Here is an 18,793-nt window from a genome sequence, read left to right on the forward strand (position 1 = left end):
GACAGCCCTAATTGTTAGGATCTTACGTTAGGCCATTTAGAGAGACACATTAAACTTGATGGGGCTTACAACTCATATATAAATGACATAAATACATTGATCAAAACCTAATGTATCTGTAAAAAGATCAGATGTCTATTCCCCATGTCAAACATGAATAAAGAAATGAATGAACATTATTACCAATCAAAATTTAATAAGCATTTGCATCAGCCACTGTGCTAAATGTCAGACACAAGTAATAAGGAAAGATGGTCCCTGTTTTCAGGGAGCTCGTTTAATGGAGACAAGGCACATGCAAGGTGTCAGCTGCTAGTCAGATGGAAAAGTCTCTTTATCCTTAGGGTGCAACAGTAAAACAGTTGGTAATGCCTCTTTTTTTAGAACATCATTGTCTCTGATAAAATGTTACTGGCTTTTTTATATTGAGCCCTTTGACAGTGCCAAAGTCTTTGATGGAAAGAACGTTATTTTCTGGGCATATTATGTAGTATGTGGGTCCCAAAGGGAATGCTAAATGAACTGCATTCATCATCTCTCTATTTTTAATTTGGGAAGATTACTAATTTATTCAACTGTAGCTTTTTATTTGTTTGCTTGTATTTTTTGGTTGAGACATTTGGTACTTCCAATACATGGGCAGTTTATGGAGCTGTCCTGAGTGCTGAGAAGTTAAATGACTCATCCAAGGTTATGTAGCTGGTTTGGTTTGGAAGCAGTGCTTTAACCCACGTTTTCCTGACTCCAAAGCTGACTCCTTATCCACTGTCATATTTCTGAAATACTTAAGGCTTCCTGGATTTCTACTTTTCCTTTCCAGCATAGTGAAGTTAAAAAAAAAAAAAGAAATGTAAGCAGGTACTTCTTTTATTTCATAATAAATTGAAACTAAACACCCTCACATATCCTTTTAAGTTATGACTCTGTCTTTGGAAAACCTGGATGACTGGGCAGGGTTAACTTGTAAAAAAGGAAAGGGGGAAAATGTGGTGGTGGTGATGAGAGGGTTGCAAACTTGGCGTGATGGGGAAAAGGTGCTGTATTTGGTGTCAGGACACTTAGGGTTAAACCCTAAATTGTTTAATAGCTCTGTGATGATGGGCAGTTTACCTTTGGATGACTCAGTTTCCCAGCAGTAGAACATAAATGTCCCGAGTTCAATGATTGTTGCTGTTGTTGTTTTAATCTTTGCATCCTCAGTGGAGAATATGGCACTTTGCACATAGATGCTCAAGAGATGGCTGTCAAATTGAATCTGAAAACTTATACTATTTATCTCACTAGTTTGTGGCAAAGATTAAAGGAGATACATTTATATTCTGTCTTAAGATTCACAACGAATTTCAATATGCTTTTTTGGGTCCAGATCTGTTATTCTGTTGGTGTGATTCCTTTGGTATGAGCCAAAGAAAAGCAACTCTTCTGCAACTTATAGTGTTAAGACAGTTGCCTGGGGCTCAAAGAGGTTGAGTACCCTCCCTGGAATCACAGTCAGCTGTATTTACACTCTACTCTGAAGAAATATCTTTCCATTAAGCCACTGAGTTATTATTATCATTATATATGTTACTGAGTCAATGAGTATTTCTATGTACTTAAATCTTGAATTCTTAACCTTTTTTATGTCATATACCCCCTTTGACAGTCTGGTGAGGCTTATGGATCCTTCTCAGAATCATATTTTTAAATGCATAAAATAAAATGCATAGGATTACAAAGGAAGAAAATTACAGTGAAAAACAGTATTATTAAAATATGTAAATAAATAAACTATATAAAATATATTGAAAATATTAAAATATAAAATAAATCAACAAACACATTCACAGATCCCAGGTTATATTTGAGTAGGTAGAAAAGGGAGCAACTTTAAAACAACTATATAAGCCCATTTTCCTCATGGAAATTATTCATTTACAAAGCATTGTCATCTAACTAGCTTGCTTTGCCATTCCCTGAACAAGGCACTCTCTTGCTCCTATGCCTTTGTGCAAATGGTTGCCCATATCTGGAATCTCAGAGACCCCTAGCTTCCTTCAGAGCCCAGTTCGGGTGCTACCCACCCCCGTTACGAGTCTTTTCCTTATCTTTCCAGTTGGATATCCTCTATGTCTTGGAATTACTTTGTAGTATGTTATATATACTTTGTATTTAATTATCTGTCTCTATGTTCTATTTCCCTAGTAAGAGATAAGCTCTGAGAGAGCAAGGAACGATTTTGTTTTTGTTTGTGTATGGGTGCCTTCATATAAGAGCCAGGAGTTTATTTTTCCCTTGGGATAAAACAAAAGAATTACTAAGTAAATAAATAGTGTAAATAAGGTTATTTGTTTGGGCTTCCAAAAGAGAAAGCTAATAAGTGATTTTTAAGGGAGACTTTAGAAAGAGATTTGTATTTAAATAATAAATGTGCTAATTCCTTTCTCTTTATCTGTTAATGAGCTGATAAGCTTCTTAAAAAGTTAGACCTAGGAATCCCTCAAACTCAACCAGGTCAGAAAGTTTCCCTGGATACCTGAATATAAGAAGTATTTATTGACTATAACATGTGTTTCCTTCAATTTTTTTCTGGCCTCTACATTTCTCACTCCCTTCCCCCTCCAAGTAAGTTAACGTGGTTTTATTTTAGAAAGAAAATGTTCAAGGAAGGAAATTAACACACTAATTTCAATTAATTTTTTACTCACAGGAGGCACAGTATTTAGAGTATCTGAGAGGGAGGCCTTGGAACTAGTTGAATAACTGGACCCACAGCATCAACTCAACTTTAGAAGAAGGTGTACAATGCAATGCCCTGGGGATCTATCTACCCTATCTATCCTTTGTTATTTAACATTTTTATGAATGACTTACCGGAAGGCTTAAGAGTCAAGAGTAGGAAGTATAAGACAAACAAAGCTTAAAGCCATCTTGGACTATCAGCATCATTAATAAACATTTATTAAGTGCCTTCTTTGTTTCCAGCTTAAATAAAACTTTATTAAGTGCCTTCTTTGTTTCCAGCTTGGTGTTAAATCCTGAGGTAAAAGATAGTTCCTGCCCTCAAGGAGCTCACAAGATAAAGACCAAGGCAAAGTCCTGTTGTACTGTTCTGATTAGCTTACTTTTATGGTACTGTGTTGTATCATGTTTAGATTTAAGAACGCCATTGATAAGTTAGAGACCATGCTGGGCATGGGAAAATGGGGAGAAGCCTGGATAGTAAAGGACCTTTAATGCTGATTTTTTCTTTTTTTTTTTGGGGGGGGGGCGGGTGGCAGTGGTGGTGGTATGAGAACTGATTGAAGGATACATAATAATTCTAGAGGAGTAGCCAGTGCTGACCAGACAGGGGCCGGGCAGAGAAGGGCATGATAGCTGTTTATAATGAATTTGAAGGGTCATCATTCAGAAGAGCAATTAGAAGGCAGAACTAGAACCAATGAATAAAAAAATTTTAAAGCCTAATTTAGTCTGAGTATAAGGAAAAACACCCCCACAATCAAGTGCTAGCCTCCCCTTCACTGGAGGTCTTCAAGGAAAGATTGGACTGTCAAGTTATGCATTGAAAAAAGGATTTTTGTTTCATTATCTATGGGTCGGTCTGAACTTAATTCCAGCTGAGACTCTGAAAGTCTGTGACACTTAGAGGGCAGCAAATACACTGTTTATAACTAAGAAGCCTTGAAAATATAGGAGAAGGAACAGGATGGTGAGAGAAGAGAATCACTTGGATGAGAATACTGTTGTTCTTTAGTCTTTTTCCAATTGTGTCCAATTCTTCATGTCCCCATTTCAGGTTTTCTTGGCAAAGATACTGTAATCGTTTTCCATTTCCCTCTCCAGATTATTTCACAGAGGAGGAAACTAAAACAAACAGGATTAAGGGACTTGCCCAGGGTCACAGAGTAAATGTCTGGGGTTGGATTTGAACTCAGGTCTTCCTGACTCTTGGCCTGGTGGAATACCCACTGACTAGTCTTAGAATAAAACTAGGAGATCAAGAACAATATACACAATGACATCGATGTAAACAAAAAACCACGAAGGGCAGTGCATCTCTAAATGTGTTAAGTTTTTGAGAACCAAAGATTAAATACATTCTTTCTTCTCAAAAGAAAGCTTGGGGTACTTTGGATATAGAATAGGGGTATATATACTGTTAGAAAGGTTGCTTCATTTCTATCTGAGTTTGCTTATTTTTTCCCCCAAGGGAAGTTTCAAAGGTAGAAGAAATAGAATATAATGAAAACAACAACAACTATGGTATAAAAGTCACAGTGGATAGAGCACTGGGCTTGGAATCAGGAATATTCATCTTCACGAGTTGAAATCTAGCCTCAGACACTTACTAACTTTGTGAACCTGGGCAAATCACCTAACCCTATTGCTTCAGTTCCTCATCTGTAAAATGAGCTGGCAAACCACTCTAGTATCTTTGGATCACAAACAGACACGACTGAAAACAACAAAAATGGTAGAAAAGCAAAAGGTATCGATAAAATTTAAACGAGGGGTTGGATTGGATATATATGCTGGCCCTTGGAACAACACTGTCCTCCTTAGAATGAGTCAGGATATGTAATAATTCCAGAGGAGTAGCTAGTGCTGAGCAGACAGATCAAATTTATCTGAGAAGACAGCTGTGTAATTGCTGTGTACCTATCCCAAGTTGTGGCATTGCAGACATGCACAGGTGGCTATCTGGAGAGCAACAGAAGAACATGACATTACCCTCTGTGTCACAGGAAATTACCATGGAACCATAAGCCCTCAACAAGAAAAATAAGCTGAGCCTTTAAAAACAAAACAAAAACCAGCCTGGGAACACAAAATTCAATTAAAATGGGAGATATGATCTATAGTGTCACTGTTGTATTTCTTCAACCTAATGATCCTCTTGTCTTATAAAAGCTTTTCTCAGTTCTGACACAGGTTGGAAAAGGCTGAACAAGTAAAACATTTTTTTTTTTTTTGCAGGGCTGCAACTTTTCCTCCCCTAAACAATTTGTAAGGCTGATAAGTGTTTGGTGATTTACTTAAGTAGTATCAGTCACTATGGGTCATTGATTTGATCTTCCACTTTATAAACAAATTTTAAATGTAAAACTATACTATTTGCCTTATGGGCTTTGTAGGTACTTTTCTCATTAGGAATTCACCTTGGTACCAGCTGTAGGTGTTGCATTATCAGTGTGGGACACCCTCAGAGTTTGGTGGGACAATAAAAGCCTGGGGAAATGGAAGAGGGGAGAGACCTGGTGTACAGAATTGGGGAGGGTGAGAAACCAGTGACTTTAGAGACAAAAGTCTTTTGTTCAAATTTTGCTTCTGTTCCTTGCTTAGTTTGGGCAAATTAATTATCCTCCCTGGGCCTTCAGATTTTGAGCTCAGATTGTCCTCTAACACCTACTGGCTCCTCTATATGTTATGTTATGCTGCTATAGCTCATAAAAAGGGGGAGAAACCTGAGAAGGAATTGGGACAATGTTGCCAGAAGAAGAAAGGTTATATTCAAAGGAAGTAGGAAATAAAAGGAAGAGAAGGGAGGACTATTATATCAAGCTAGAACAGGAGTACAAAGTTTATTTTTTTTTGGGGGGGGGTCACAAATTTATGAAGAGCATACTTTCCTTCATGAGATGGCCCATGAACTTTGTATCAACCCTGGTAGTGAAAGAGAGCTGGGTTCTATGCCCAGCTGTCACTAACCAGCTCTATATGGCCAAAGCATGTCATTAAACCTTCTCTGTACCCCTTTCCTTCACCTAAGAGCCCAGGACCTTTAAACATTCCTTTCAGGGGAAACACTTGATTCTTTTGATGTACAACAATGATATTCGTATGACCGATTATTTGACCTTGGCAAGAGTTATTACTGGGAAGTGGTGTGAGTCTGAATACTTAATTCTGCAGTCTGGGCTGGGAAGATTCATAATTCATTTGGCCTTTCTGTCCTCGATATGTGACCGAGGCATTTCTATTGTCTAGACTGTTAGACTCCACGTGCAATTAAATCCAGGATCAGTGTAATCTCAACAGGTGTGCAGTTATTTTCCTTATTATCGATCAGTCCCTACAGTCTCTCTATTTGTTACTAGCAACTCTGGAAGCACTTTAGTGACTTTTTAAAAGAGATTTCCAATGTTTCTCTTGTGCATACAAAGAAACTGCCCAGTAAACCTACATTCATGATACAGACAAGGCAGAATGTTCCAATTTAGTGGATTCCTAAGATCTCAGACTGGGGGGTGGGGGGGGGGGGACCAAAAAAAAGGACTGGAAATATCTCTCTTAGGAGACATTAGAAGAGAGGGGGCCTGTTTTTTTTTTTTTTTTAAACCACCCCAGCCTTGGATACCGACTGATGCAAACAGTGGAAGGATAACTAACACGGTTCTTTTGCTGTCTCTTCCAGAAGAGGGAGATTTTTCCGCAGTTCCAAGTTTTTGAAAGAGACTCGCCTACACGGCTGGCAGGCTTACAAAGGCTTTGGGAAGCGGGGGAGCACCTGTTCTGCTTTGGACCACGGCCACGAAAAGCCCAGGGGTTCGCGGCCACCCTGTTGAGCTGAGGTCAGCCTCCTGGGTCTTTGGAGAGCCCTCTCCTCCTCAATTACAGACCTTCCAGACACCGGATATCCTCACTGCTTAACTGGCAGGGGCCACGAGGCTGCACTCCTGTTTCCTCTGACAACTAGCACATTATTTCCAATCTTGTTCTAAGCCTGTAACCCATTCTAGGGGTGTGTGTGATTCTTCGCCTTCCCCTCCCCCCATCTATTTCCCTTATCCAGAATTAAGTAGGGAAAAAAAGTCCTCCAACCTCCTCGCCACGGGGGGAGGGGGAGCGTAGGGGGCTGGCATCCACGCCCTTTTTCACCCCCCTCCTGCCGGGGCCCCCAGACTGGTCCCCGGGAGAGCTCTGGGGAGGATGCAGGAGGAGCAATGGAAGTGGTGGGAAGGAGAGCCCGCTCGGGGCCATGTGCTCGCCAGGGAGTTCGGGCGGGGCCCTGCGGAGAGGCGGCCTCCTCATTGTCAGCGCCCCCCGCCCCCATCCCCCGCGTTCCATCACCCCTCCCTATCTGTGTCGCACACACGCGCGCACAGCGCAGGAGCCCCGGCGGAGGCTAGGGGAGGCCCGGGCGGCGGCGGGGCGGGCGCGCGCTGAAGGCCGCGGGGGCGGGGCGGGAGGGGAGGGGACGGGGCGGGGGCGGGGCGGACTACGGGTCGGGGCGGAGCAGCGGCGGAGGGAGGAGGAGGAGGAGGCCGAGGGAGGAGGTGGCGGCGGCGGCGGCGGAGGCAGCTGCAGCGGCCGCGGCAGCAGCAGAGGCAGCAGCGGCGGCGCTCGCCCGCAGCATAGCCCGGAGTGGAGCACCCGCAGCAGCGGCGGCGGCACCAGCAGCAGCACCAGCACCGGCAGCAGCAGCAGCATGGCCCGGCTCCCCTGCCCGCAGCCCGGAGCCTACTGCCGCGCCGCCACGGCCGCAAACCTCCTGTTGGGCCTCTTCCAGCTCCTGTGGCCCTGCTGCCGCCCGGGAGGGGCTCAGGGACAAGGTCAGCCCGGGCGGGGGTGGGGAGGTTACTGCTATCCACAGCCCAGAATATCCATGGACCACCGCATCCCCCCTCCGAAAGAAGGGAAGAGAAAGAGAGGAAGGGAAGTTAGGGGGTGGGGGGAGTGCGAGAGAGAGCCACTAACTGCAAGGGGGTTAGGGGGGCGGGCCCGGCTGGGTTCCCTCTTCTGCCCCCTTCCCACCAACCTCCCCGGCTTTGTGCATGCGGGGCGCCCCGCGTGCGTGCCTGGAGCGGGGCAAGCGCAGCCTCCGCTTTGTGTAAGTGCTAATGGATCCCAGCCCGCAGGAGCAGACGGAGCAGGGGCCAGCCTGGCCCTGCCCTGCACTGCCGGCGCCCACTCCACTGCCCTGTCCGCTGCCCTGGCCTCTCCTGGGCTGCTGCCCTCTCCCTCTGCTCCGCTGTGCTGGCCTCTTCTCTGCTCCGCTCTCCTCTCCAGTCCTCTCTCCTTCTGCCCTCTCCTTTCCTCTATTCTCTTCTTCCCCCCTCTCTCTTGTCCTCCTCTCTCCTTTCTTTTCTTTCTGTCCTATTCTGTCTTCTTTCCTTAGCCCCCCACTTCCTGATTTTGTTCCATTGTTCCAGCCGTCCAGGGCTACCGTTGCCCCTCTCTTTTACTTTGGAGTTTGCAAATGCCATGATGAAGAAAGGCAACCCCCATTCCCCTTTCCCCTTTCCCAGATTCAGGAATAGCAATGCTTTTTAGAATCAAAGCCATACGGCACCCCACCCCCCAAAAAATAAAAAAGAGAGCCATAAAAGCCCCTTCCATTTGGTCCATCATTCCCCTTTCCCAACCTCTCCCCACCTCCCTCCCAAACTGGTAATGTCCAGAAACCTGACCATTCCTTTTCTGTCCTGAACAAGTGGCCTAATTTGACTGAAATTTATCAATGTGCGGACTGGCTTTTGAACTTTGTTTCACTTCTTTCCCTCTCCAATGGTTTTTCTTTTTAAAAATTAAAGAAAAACTATAGAGTAATGTATGGGTTAAGAGAAGATAGTGTAACCTAATAGATTAGGTTTTTTTTTTCCAAATTTTAAAATTCATGTTTTTTTTTTTTTTTTTTGGGTGGGGTGTTCCTCTAGTCATTGAGCCCCTGCCCAATGTGGTGGAGCTGTGGCAGGCAGAAGAAGGGGAACTCCTGCTGCCCACTCAGGTGAGACAGAGACGGTTTTTTTGTGTATGTGTATGTATGTTTTTTGTCTGTGGCCAGAGGGGTGTGTGGGGGTGTGTGTGGGGGGAGGAGAGACCTGGGTAGCCACCCCTTGGCAGCCTATGCAGCACCCATGTCAATTTGCAAAGCAAATAGATGGTGTAGCCAGGCCAGAACACCTGGCAACAGTGTGGCCTTTCCCAGCCCCCTCCCCCTCCATGTGATGGGACCTGTGAGTCATGTTGGCCTCAAGTTCAGGAGAAGGGGTGGGGTGTAGGGGCCACCTTGCCAGGGCCACAGCCAGCCAGCCAGCCAGGAGCTCAATTAGGTGGTGTTAATGGTGAAGAGAAAAGGGTGATTTAAACAATTGCTGTGAGTGTAGGATCTTGGTTTTGTTAAGGGGGTCCATACAAACACTAGCGGCCTCTAGTGAAGAAGACCATTCTTTTGAGATGCTGCCCCATTTAAAAAGAGACTAGCTTCTGCCTCTTTGGTTAGTGGTAGACCCCAGTTGGACCAAGTGCAAAATGAGGAGTGCTGTGTGGATAAATGACCCACAGGATGGGAGTGGATGAATTAGGACTCTTGAAATGCCACATACTTGGAAAATGTTGAATGCTATGGTATATAAATATTAATAAGCGGTAGTTTCCATTAGAATCAAGCAGCTTTAGGTTAAAGATATTTATTTTTAAAATATGCTAATGCCCTTTGGATTCTTTCCAGACTTCTCCGGTACATTTTAGAATACACCCACTTAAGAACTTGAATTTCAGGTTTTTTTTTTTCCTATATGATGATATAATAATGTATACAAGGGAGAAAATAATTGTTGTAACGTTTTATGTGAATCTGTCACAAATCACAGGGATTGCTACCATTGCAGATACATGATTGCAGAACTTCGATGATTGATTTAATGTGAAAAATTCCGTGACTAGAAAAAGTACTTGGTTAGTAGGTTTTTTTGAACTCTGTTAGGAAAGCATATCCTTTTTGGGTTTTACGTGCTCATCTGTAAAATGAGGGGATTGGACTAGAGATGCTTTCAGTTCCTATAGCTTTCAGTCTGTGATTTTAAGCATACTCTTTACTTGTGTGTCCAAGTTTGTAATCAGCTTGGGGTGTCCTTTTAAAGATAAAAGTTGTTTCTTCTCATCCTGTTTGAAGGACTGTATTCTGTTCTGGTGTATTCTTTCCTCATTACTGTTTTTAAACAGTAGGAAATTGAGAAGATAATTTTACATGGAAGAAAATACATCTTGAAATGTACGATCTGTGAAGAGTTCTTGTCAAGTATGCAAGAGGCCAAGACGTTCATCTTTGCCAGTACAAATATGTACTTGCTACCATTAGGGCTAAGAGGTGATTTCAGGGAAAGTTTTTCTAGACACTCAAGACTGCTGGCCTCTAGTGAAGAGGACCATTCCTTTGGGAAGCTGCCCCATGTAAAAAGGGTAAGAGGCTAGCTTCTGCCTTTCACTGGTTAGTGGTAGAGGCCAAACCAGACCCAGAAAGAAGTTAAATTACAGATTCTCTCCTGTCATATGTGTTAGGGTTTGATGATTAAATCACTAGTCTCTGAGGAGGAAATGTCAGACTTTGTGGTTTTAAAGAAATCATTTTACTGGCAGGTATATGATTGGCCCCAGTTCTTAATTTTTGGTTTCATTAAATAGTATTCATATTCAGTTTTGAGCATTGTAATTGATTAAAAGCAGTTCTTAGCTAGAACATATTTCTACAGTAACACTTAAAAAACCCCAACCGTTAAGGTCTAAAAGTTCTGTATAGTTTTTTTTTGTAATGAAAGTGAAATGAATGGTATTCGTAACAGTCACTCAAGTGTGGTACCTTCACTTCCATGTTTGTACATGTGGTGTTTTAGCTTTCATGTACCTAGAAAAAAAATGGTCTATGGCGGAGATGATTTCAGAAAGGAAAGTTTGTCACTTTAAAGTCAATCTTTTCAGAATATTTTTTAAATGGCAGACATTGATTTTAGAAATTCTGTCAATTGGGTCTGGAAGAAATTAAGAAAAAAAATCACTTCTGGGTATCAGTTCATTGGAACTGGTAAGTTTACTTCCACTGGTCTTTAATGACTGATTTTTTTTTATATGGTGGAGCTGGGGAGTAAGAAGAATTTGTAAAGTGGATTTTGAACCACAGCAGTGACAGCAGCTTAAGAGTAAATTGGGAGCATCAGAAGAGATGACATTTAACTCAAAAGGAAAGGCAGTGCCTGCAAATATTTGCTGATGCTTATTATATACACTGGCTTTATTTTTCTGCATGTTTGGGGTTGGGTTTATTTCACCTTCCTCTCCCCCAGCCCTTGTCCCTTAAATATTCACATTCTAAGGATGCATTAGAAAGAACATTTCCTGCCTCTATTCCTGCTTAACCATGTTTCCTTGAGCTACTTGTTGTCAGACATAGTCTGAAAGGAAGGACCTTAAAGTTCAAGTCTTTTTGAAACAGAGGCTGGATGAGGTTAAGGAATTTGCTCAGGGTTAGTACAATAGGTTGGATTCAAACTTGGGACTTCTGGTTCTAAATCCATTGCCCTTTCCCTAAAAAAATTTTTATAGGGTTTTAAACATTAAAAAGCAACTTTTCTTACAATAACCCTGTAAAATACATAGAAAAACTATTCTCACTGCTGTCTTTCAGATAAGGAAAGGGAGGTGTGGAGAGGTTAAGAGAATCGATCTAGTAAATGTCAGGACCCAGGACAACCTCAGGTCTCCTTGTTTTGAGTCCTGGGCTTTCTCCAGTAGCCTGTACTACCTACCTCTCATTGCCCTGTAAGGTCTTCATTTTCTTATTGGTAAAATGAAGATGGTAATACTTGTATTTCCCATTTCACCCAGTTGTGAATATCAGATGAAATAATGTATGTAGAACTTACCAAACCTGGTAAAGATGCCTGCTATTCTTTATGATCCTACTAGAGAGTCTGATGACAGATGGAGAGCTCAGGGGAACAAAGAGGTACTGAAGGAAAGAGGGTACTGAGCATTGGAGGGCAGATTCTCTCTGGAGAATCTTGGTGATGAAGTCTCCATTGGTGGAGGGCTACCTTCACTGATTAGGTTACAGATTCATCTGATGATGGATCACTAAAACTATCAGTTAAATGTACAGGCTACTGATTTAAACCTGATCTTTTACCTGGGTGGCAGGGAGGTACTTTCCCTTTCTGACAAAGTTGCTAAATCAGTATGGATAATTTAAGCACCATTCTATGTATTAGACGTTGTTGTTTCAGCTGTATCGGACTCATTGTGACCACATTTGGGGTTTTCTTGGCAAAGGTATTGGAGTGGTTTCTTATTTCCTTCTCTAGATAATTTTATAGTTGAGAAAACTGAGGCAGACGGAGTAAAGTGACTCGTCCAAGGTTACACAGTAAGTGTCTGAGGCTGGATTTGAACTCTGGTCTTCCTGATTCCAGGCCCAGCCCACCATCCACTGCATCACCTTAGACATTTTAGGATTCAATTCATGGTATGTCTAGTACCTTTTTATTGTTATGTCAAGTATTTTGGCAGGTAGGAGTATAGACTACTTCCTGTAGGGATGAGTCAAGGAGATAGCTCCAGTTTTATGCTGTTTATGTCTTGTTTGTACATAGCTGTTTGCATGTTGTTCAGTTGCCTCCCATTAGCCTGACCTTTTTAGAACAGGAATTGCCTTTTAACTTTCTTTATATGGCTACCTCTTAGCTACGTGTCTGGCATGTGGGAGATACTTAGTAAATGCTTTTTGACTTGACTCTGAGATTAGAAGAAAGAGGTGGCAGAAGAATGTCTGGAAAAGAACATTGGACTAAGACTAATAATCACCTTTGGGATCTAACCTCGTTGAGACTTCGTTTTCAAATCTCTAAGGGGCTTAGATTAGAAGATCATTTGAGGTCCTTTTCAACTCTAAGCTCCATAATTTCTCTTTTGGATATGTTAGAATCTTTCCCCTCATGTAGGCATAATGCTTGTGAAATTTCTTTTTCTTTTTTTGGAGGGGGGAAGGCAGGTCAATTGGAGTTAAGTGACTTGCCCAAGTGTTGTCTGAGGCTGAATTTGAACTCAGGTCCTCCCGACTCCAGGGCCAGTGCTCTATTCACTGCACCGCTTAGCCGCCCCATGAAATTTCTTTAAGAACTGTAATGCATAAATCTTTGCAGTTTTGAGGGAAGTGCTTCATATAAAGGACGTTGAATTAGGAGGACCTGAGTTCAGATGTAATGTCAAGACACTTACTAGCTTTGTGACCCTATGCAAGTCACTTAACTTCTCTTTGCTTTGGGGGATAATATTGGCATCTACTTCCTAGGGTCATTAAGAAATTAAAACAGGGGTGGCTAGGTGGTGCAGTGAATAGAGCACTGGCCCTAGAGTCAGGAGGACCTGAGTTCAAATCTGGCCTCAGACACTTAACACAAAAACTAGCCCTGTGACCTTGGGCAAATCATTTAAACCCAATTGCCCTCTAAAAAAAAGAAATTAAAACAAGGTAATATTCATAAAACACTTTGTAAACCTTAAAGTACCAACTATTATTGTTTTGCTGTTATTCTTGTAATAAGGGGTGAAGCCATTCCTGTTCTGGTGTTGATTTGAACCCACTTTATTCTTTGGTGATGGCCTTAGAATAATTGCAATCAATTCAGGAAATGTTAACTCATGAAGTGTTAATGATTATTACGCACTGGTCACACAAAATTGGTAAAGAAGGACTCCCTTAGCCTAGGCATCATGGGCTTAAGAAACTCATGAAAATTGTTTAATCATTTTCAGTCATGTCTGACTCTTAGTGATTTCTTTTCAGGTCTTCCATGGCAAAGATGCTGGAGTAGTTTACCATTTCTTTCTCCAGCTCATTTGACAGATGAGGAAATTAAGGCAAAGAGGGTTAAATGACTTGCCCAGGATCACAAAGCTAGTAACTTTCTGAGGCTGGATTAGAACTCAGCTCAGGTCTTTCTGACTCCAGGTCCAGCAACCTATCCACTGTACCATCTAGCTGCCCCCGGTAGGCTTGTCACCACCTCACAAATCATTTCCTGTTTTGTTTTTTTTTTTTTAACACAGTTACCCTCTCCCCGGCTAATCTGCTCTACTCACTGTTCCCAGCACAGGTCCTGTTTCTCCTCACATTTACTTATATGGTTCCCCATGTCTTGCCTTTCCAATAGTCTCAGTGAAATGCTTCTCTTTGTACAACCTACTTCAGCTGTGGAGTCTTCATCTGGTATCCCAGTCCTTGGTGATCACTCTTCCCTTCAAGCTCCCCCCATATAACCTCCATTGGTACCATTTATTTAGTAATTATTAGGTGCTACCTGCTAAGTATTGCAGTTTATCTTTGTCTTGTTTTCCTAATGAGACAATTTTCCCCTTTAGAATGAGAGCTGTGTCTCATCACTCTCTGTAGCCTTTGGGATGGTTCCCCATATAGGATGGGAGGTTAGAAATGTTTGTTGGTGATAAAGACACTCAAACATTATTTTTCCTTAAGCCTCAGTAGGGGTAAAACTACCCTTTTCAGTTACTTCATTGTACTTCAGGGCTTTTTCCATCTTGGATATTTGCAGATCCATTCTAAAGATGGCAGTTTAGTGGCTGTCCTCAAATTTTCTGTATACTTTTCTTGTTGTGTTATTTAGTCCTACTTTGAAAAGGGGGTATGTGTTACAAACAAGAATAAAGTACCTCTCTTTGGTTCATTCATTCTGTTAACACAAAGACCACTCATGGAAATCTCACTCATGAATTGCCCTGGTGTGAGAGTAGTTTTATGATAGGGAGGAAGGACCATTTATTCTGGGCTGAGAGTGGCCCATCATATAGAGAATAACTTTTATAAATACACAGAGGAGACTTTTGGCCTTGAAGTAGTAGAAATCCTCGTGGATCTTGCTTTATTTTTCCTTCTAAACCAAAGAACAGTAGGTATTTAATTTGGTAGTAATTAAAAAAAAAAGAATATGTTGAATCTCTACATTTTCTTCCCCCCCCCCAATATACATCATTTCATATATCATTATTGGTCTCTGTTTTAAGGAAAACCATTTTCCCTTTCTTGGTTTATTAGTGCTCTGTAAGAGGCTTTACTATATAGCTTTAATTTCCCACGTGGGAAAAAGAAATTCTGCAGTCTGGTGGTAGGAGAGAATTCAGTAAACTCCAAGGGAGTGTCCAAATTGTTTTTTTTTAAATTGTTGCAGTATTGTTGACTGCTCTAGGATGTTATATACAGTGATGTCTCTGTCATTCTATCCAGAGGTTTGCCCTGAACGAGTGTTAGTAATCTGTGTATTTTTGCATGGTGCCAGGGTGGCATGTTCTAATGATGAAAAGCAGGGTTGGAGTCCTGGGTATGCTTTCCTTAGGAAGCTGCTTCACCTTCCCAGTCTTTCCCAGTTTTGTCATTTGTGAAATGAAGATTATAGCATCCACCTTATGGTATTTTTATGAGGATTGTTAAGGGTTGCTGACAGGATTAAATGAGATAATATATGTAAAACACTTCACAAACTTTGAGACTTTAAAGCACCATATAAATGTTGCTATTATCACTGCTACTTCTAGAAACCACATGTATCAGAGTAGGACTTGAACTCAGATCTTCTTCATTTCTGGGCCAGCCCTTTATCTCCTATGCCATTTTGCCTCAACTAAGAATGATTCAAATCATATATGATCAAATATTAAATTGTGTAGTAAACACTATAGGGATTGGGAGAATAAACCCATTGAGGGCCAAGAGCAGCCAAGTAAGGAAGGGCTTATGGATAAGGTATTGTAATCAGAAGATTGAGGGTATAATTTTGGGAGGGCATTAATCACCAGGGCCTGGGATCTGGATGGAAAGAGTCGAGTATGAGGAGGGCAAATGGGGACACATAAAAGGACACTACCTTGATAGACTAAAGTCTTTCTGTTGGTAAGCAGTTGGAAAGGTTGGATAAGTTTAGTGGGGGGTAGATTTTCAGGGTCTTAAATTCCAAGACTAAAGAGTGTGGAGTGGATTTCCTAGGTACTACATAGAGTGATTTGTTCATGATAGATAAATTCTGGGCATATAAGTGCTGTTAACAGGATTTTACTGAATTGCCTTTTTCAGTACTTAATAAATACTTATTGAGTCCGTCAGTTAGGGATGTTAATTTGTCAGTGATGTGAAAGGTTGAATTGGTGCCAGAAGAGACAGAGAGAGACATTAGGAAACCATTTCAATTGTCTGTGCATGAAGCAATTTTAAGTCTAAGGGAGAAAACTTGGATATGGGCTGTGACAGTAGGAATGGAGAAAAAACACATCAGAGACACTTTAAGATTGTAGAGAGGCCTTAGTGAAGGAAGGAAAGAGGAATGTAAGATGGCTCCAGAGTTTAAGCCTGGAATATGATGGTGCCATTGACAGTGAACAAATGTTGGAGTGGGGAGCATTGGTTGGGATATAAGTTAATTTTTAGATAATAATGGGAGAGCCCAATGGAAATGCCCTCTAGTTATTTAGAACTCTTGTACTGAAGTTTGGCTGAAACGTTGGGCCGTAAGGAAGTAGTAGGGAGTCATCTGCAGGGAGATAGTAGTTGAAACAGTGAGTACAGATGCTTTGGAATGAATCTCTGAGGAATGAATCTCACTGTTTCCAGGGCAGGCTGAAAGAAGAGTTAGTGTAGCATCCCACCGATAATACAGTCGTTTAAGAAGTGGAAGGAGAAATAGGATGGTTTGGTGTCTCGTATGTCAAAGTAGAAAGTGTCAAGATGAAATAACTTGTGATTGGCTTAAGTGGGCATGGAGAAGCTGCTAAACCCTGGATGCCATCACACTTGCTACTTAAGATGACAGTGGTGAGTTTACTATATTGAGTAATTTTCAGTTTAAAGCCCTTTTTTCTTTTTATGTTGCTATTACGTTATTTGAGGTCAAAATTAAGTGATGAATTTCCAAGTGTGGTTTGGTCTATGTTTACAAACGTCAACAGATATTTTTATAACTGGTGATTTAAAATTACAATGGGCATATATTTTTTGGAGTTTTGGTGCAATAGTAAAAAAAAAAATCTGTCTTTATTCCAGTTTGGAGTTTTTATTTACTGTCAGGCACTAAGTTGGAAAACGAGTCTCAAGGAGATAGAGGTAGAACAAATTGAGGCCTCTTGGTGGGGATGGTGTTTGAGCAAGTCACGGATTGTGGCTTGTGGGATTCTTTAAGCCAGTGAGTCATTGCTACAAGTGCGTCAGCCCAGTTGGGATTTAAAGAATTCTTTCTCGTGTACGTGGACTCCTGTTTTCTTTTTGAAATTTCTCCTTAAATGTATTTTCTTCTATTTTTTTAATAGGCTGATTCTGAGGAGGACTTGGAGGAGCATTCCCAAGAACAAAGGTAACAGGGAAAAAACCTCTTTTTGCTTAACTGGCAAGTGGCCTTGTCCATTGTAGATGCTCTCTGAAATATGAACAGAATTGATTAATAGACGTGGTTATCTGAATGCATACTTTAAACAAAATGCTAGATTTTTTGCATTTCTTGTACCTGTCTGCTCTAGTAATTAATGCTGTATTTTTTAAATGACTGTAGAAAAGCTGTGATAAATGGTCCCAGTCATCTTTTATGCCTCCTCTAGTGAATTCTGCTTTTTATTTACCTGTCGCTTATATGTATTTGTAAAAATGGCTTTGTTTAAGGGTAAAAGGACTTCACTTAGAAAAAACGTTTTTGTGTATGGTACTAGATGTAAAGACCAGATGTCTTGAGTTTTCTTTTAGGGAAATGGTCCCCTCTCAAATACCAATAATATTCATGCACTTTTTTTTTTTTTAATAAGATGAGACCTGATGTGGTATAGTGAATGGACCCTTGGGATCAAGAAGGCCTGGCTTCAGGTTCTGATCTTGCTGTATACCAACCGTGTGACTCTTAAAAAAAATTTTTTTTTAAAAGCAATCAGGGTTAAGTAACTTGCTCAAGGTTACACAGCCAGTTATTTCTGGGTGTGGTGCTAAGTATCTGAGCCCGGATTTGATCCCAGGTTATCCCAACTCTGGGGCAGGTGTTCTTACTCACTGAGCCACCTGGCCGCCCCTCCAACTGTGTGACTCTTGAAAGTTGCTTAATCTCTGTGTTCTAGGTAACCAAAAAACCCCATATAAGTTGTAGAGAAAGTACAGATCTACAGCGATAGAGATAATTCCCTCACCTGGGAGTTGCCCCTGCAGAGGAAATCACAGATTCAGTCTTTATTCCTATTTTACAAGAAGAGTCTTAAAATAATCATTATGTTTTGAATGCTCAGTTTCCTCAAGTCAAATGGGATTTTATGTTACTGGGAAGTTGAGCTTAGAGCTTCAGCATTTTTCTAACAAAGAGAAGTCGTAAGGGATGTGTTTGTCATTTTCAAAAATTTAAGAATTATCATGTGGCTTGTTCTTCTTAGTCCCAATAAGCAGAATTGGGACCAATGAGTGAAAGTTTCAGGGAGCCATGCTTCCTAATAGTTATTCAGAAGGGGAATGAGCTGCTTCTGGAGGCAGGGAAGTTCTTCCTGGTCACTTGATTTCTTGTAAAGGAAGTTGTTGAGGAAGGTCTGTACTTTAGGTGGCAATCCAGGGATGGTGGTGGGGGTTGGGGGCTTGGAGGGGGATGCTCTTACAGTTCCTCAGAGTCTGATTCAGTGATTTTGATGGATGTCTGTTCCAATTACAGAATTTTCTGTGTATATAACATTCCTCTTGGAATTCAATCTAAGATGTTTAGAATACTGACCATTCCTCCCTGCCCCCCATTTGTGTAGGCACAATTTTTCAGTGTCATGAGATTTCAAAACTTAGTAAAAAATGCGTGATTATAATCTAATTTATGTCACATGTTTGTTTCCCTTAGATCTCTAAATTTCTGTTTTCCAAAACTTGTGCTTCTGTTTGGGAATTATTCTATGTGTAATTTTGTCTCTCCAAAGAGACAAATTTAGGTTTGGTGTCAGGGAAGAAGGGTTTTCACAATTAGAAATATAAAAATCCAGTGGGTTGATGGATCTGTTTTATTTTAGTCTACACCTATATGTATTCTTG

The 18,793-nt window shown here is 41.3% G+C and overlaps 1 protein-coding gene across 4 annotated transcripts in view; it reads left to right on the forward strand.

The window, feature by feature from the left end:
• The first annotated feature begins 7,247 nt into the window (after nt 1–7,247).
• The window catches only part of TMEM131L (transmembrane 131 like), a 170,046-nt gene continuing 158,500 nt past the window's right edge, over nt 7,248–18,793 (forward strand). For 2 of the 4 annotated variants that reach the window (XM_069105579.1, XM_069105580.1), the window contains exons 1-3: nt 7,248–7,535; nt 8,640–8,710; nt 17,065–17,108. In XM_069105579.1, the coding sequence (XP_068961680.1) occupies nt 7,412–7,535; nt 8,640–8,710; nt 17,065–17,108 (239 nt within the window). In that variant the 5' untranslated portion in view covers nt 7,248–7,411. The remainder of the gene's footprint in view (nt 7,536–8,639; nt 8,711–17,064; nt 17,109–18,793) is intronic. The other 2 variants (XM_069105581.1, XM_069105582.1) reach the window with 1 other exon arrangement.

The sequence above is a fragment of the Petaurus breviceps genome, unplaced genomic scaffold, assembly GCF_028583685.1.
Source record: "Petaurus breviceps papuanus isolate PSGF00001 unplaced genomic scaffold, PetGlider_PUasm1.0 76, whole genome shotgun sequence".
Lineage (NCBI taxonomy): Eukaryota > Metazoa > Chordata > Mammalia > Diprotodontia > Petauridae > Petaurus > Petaurus breviceps.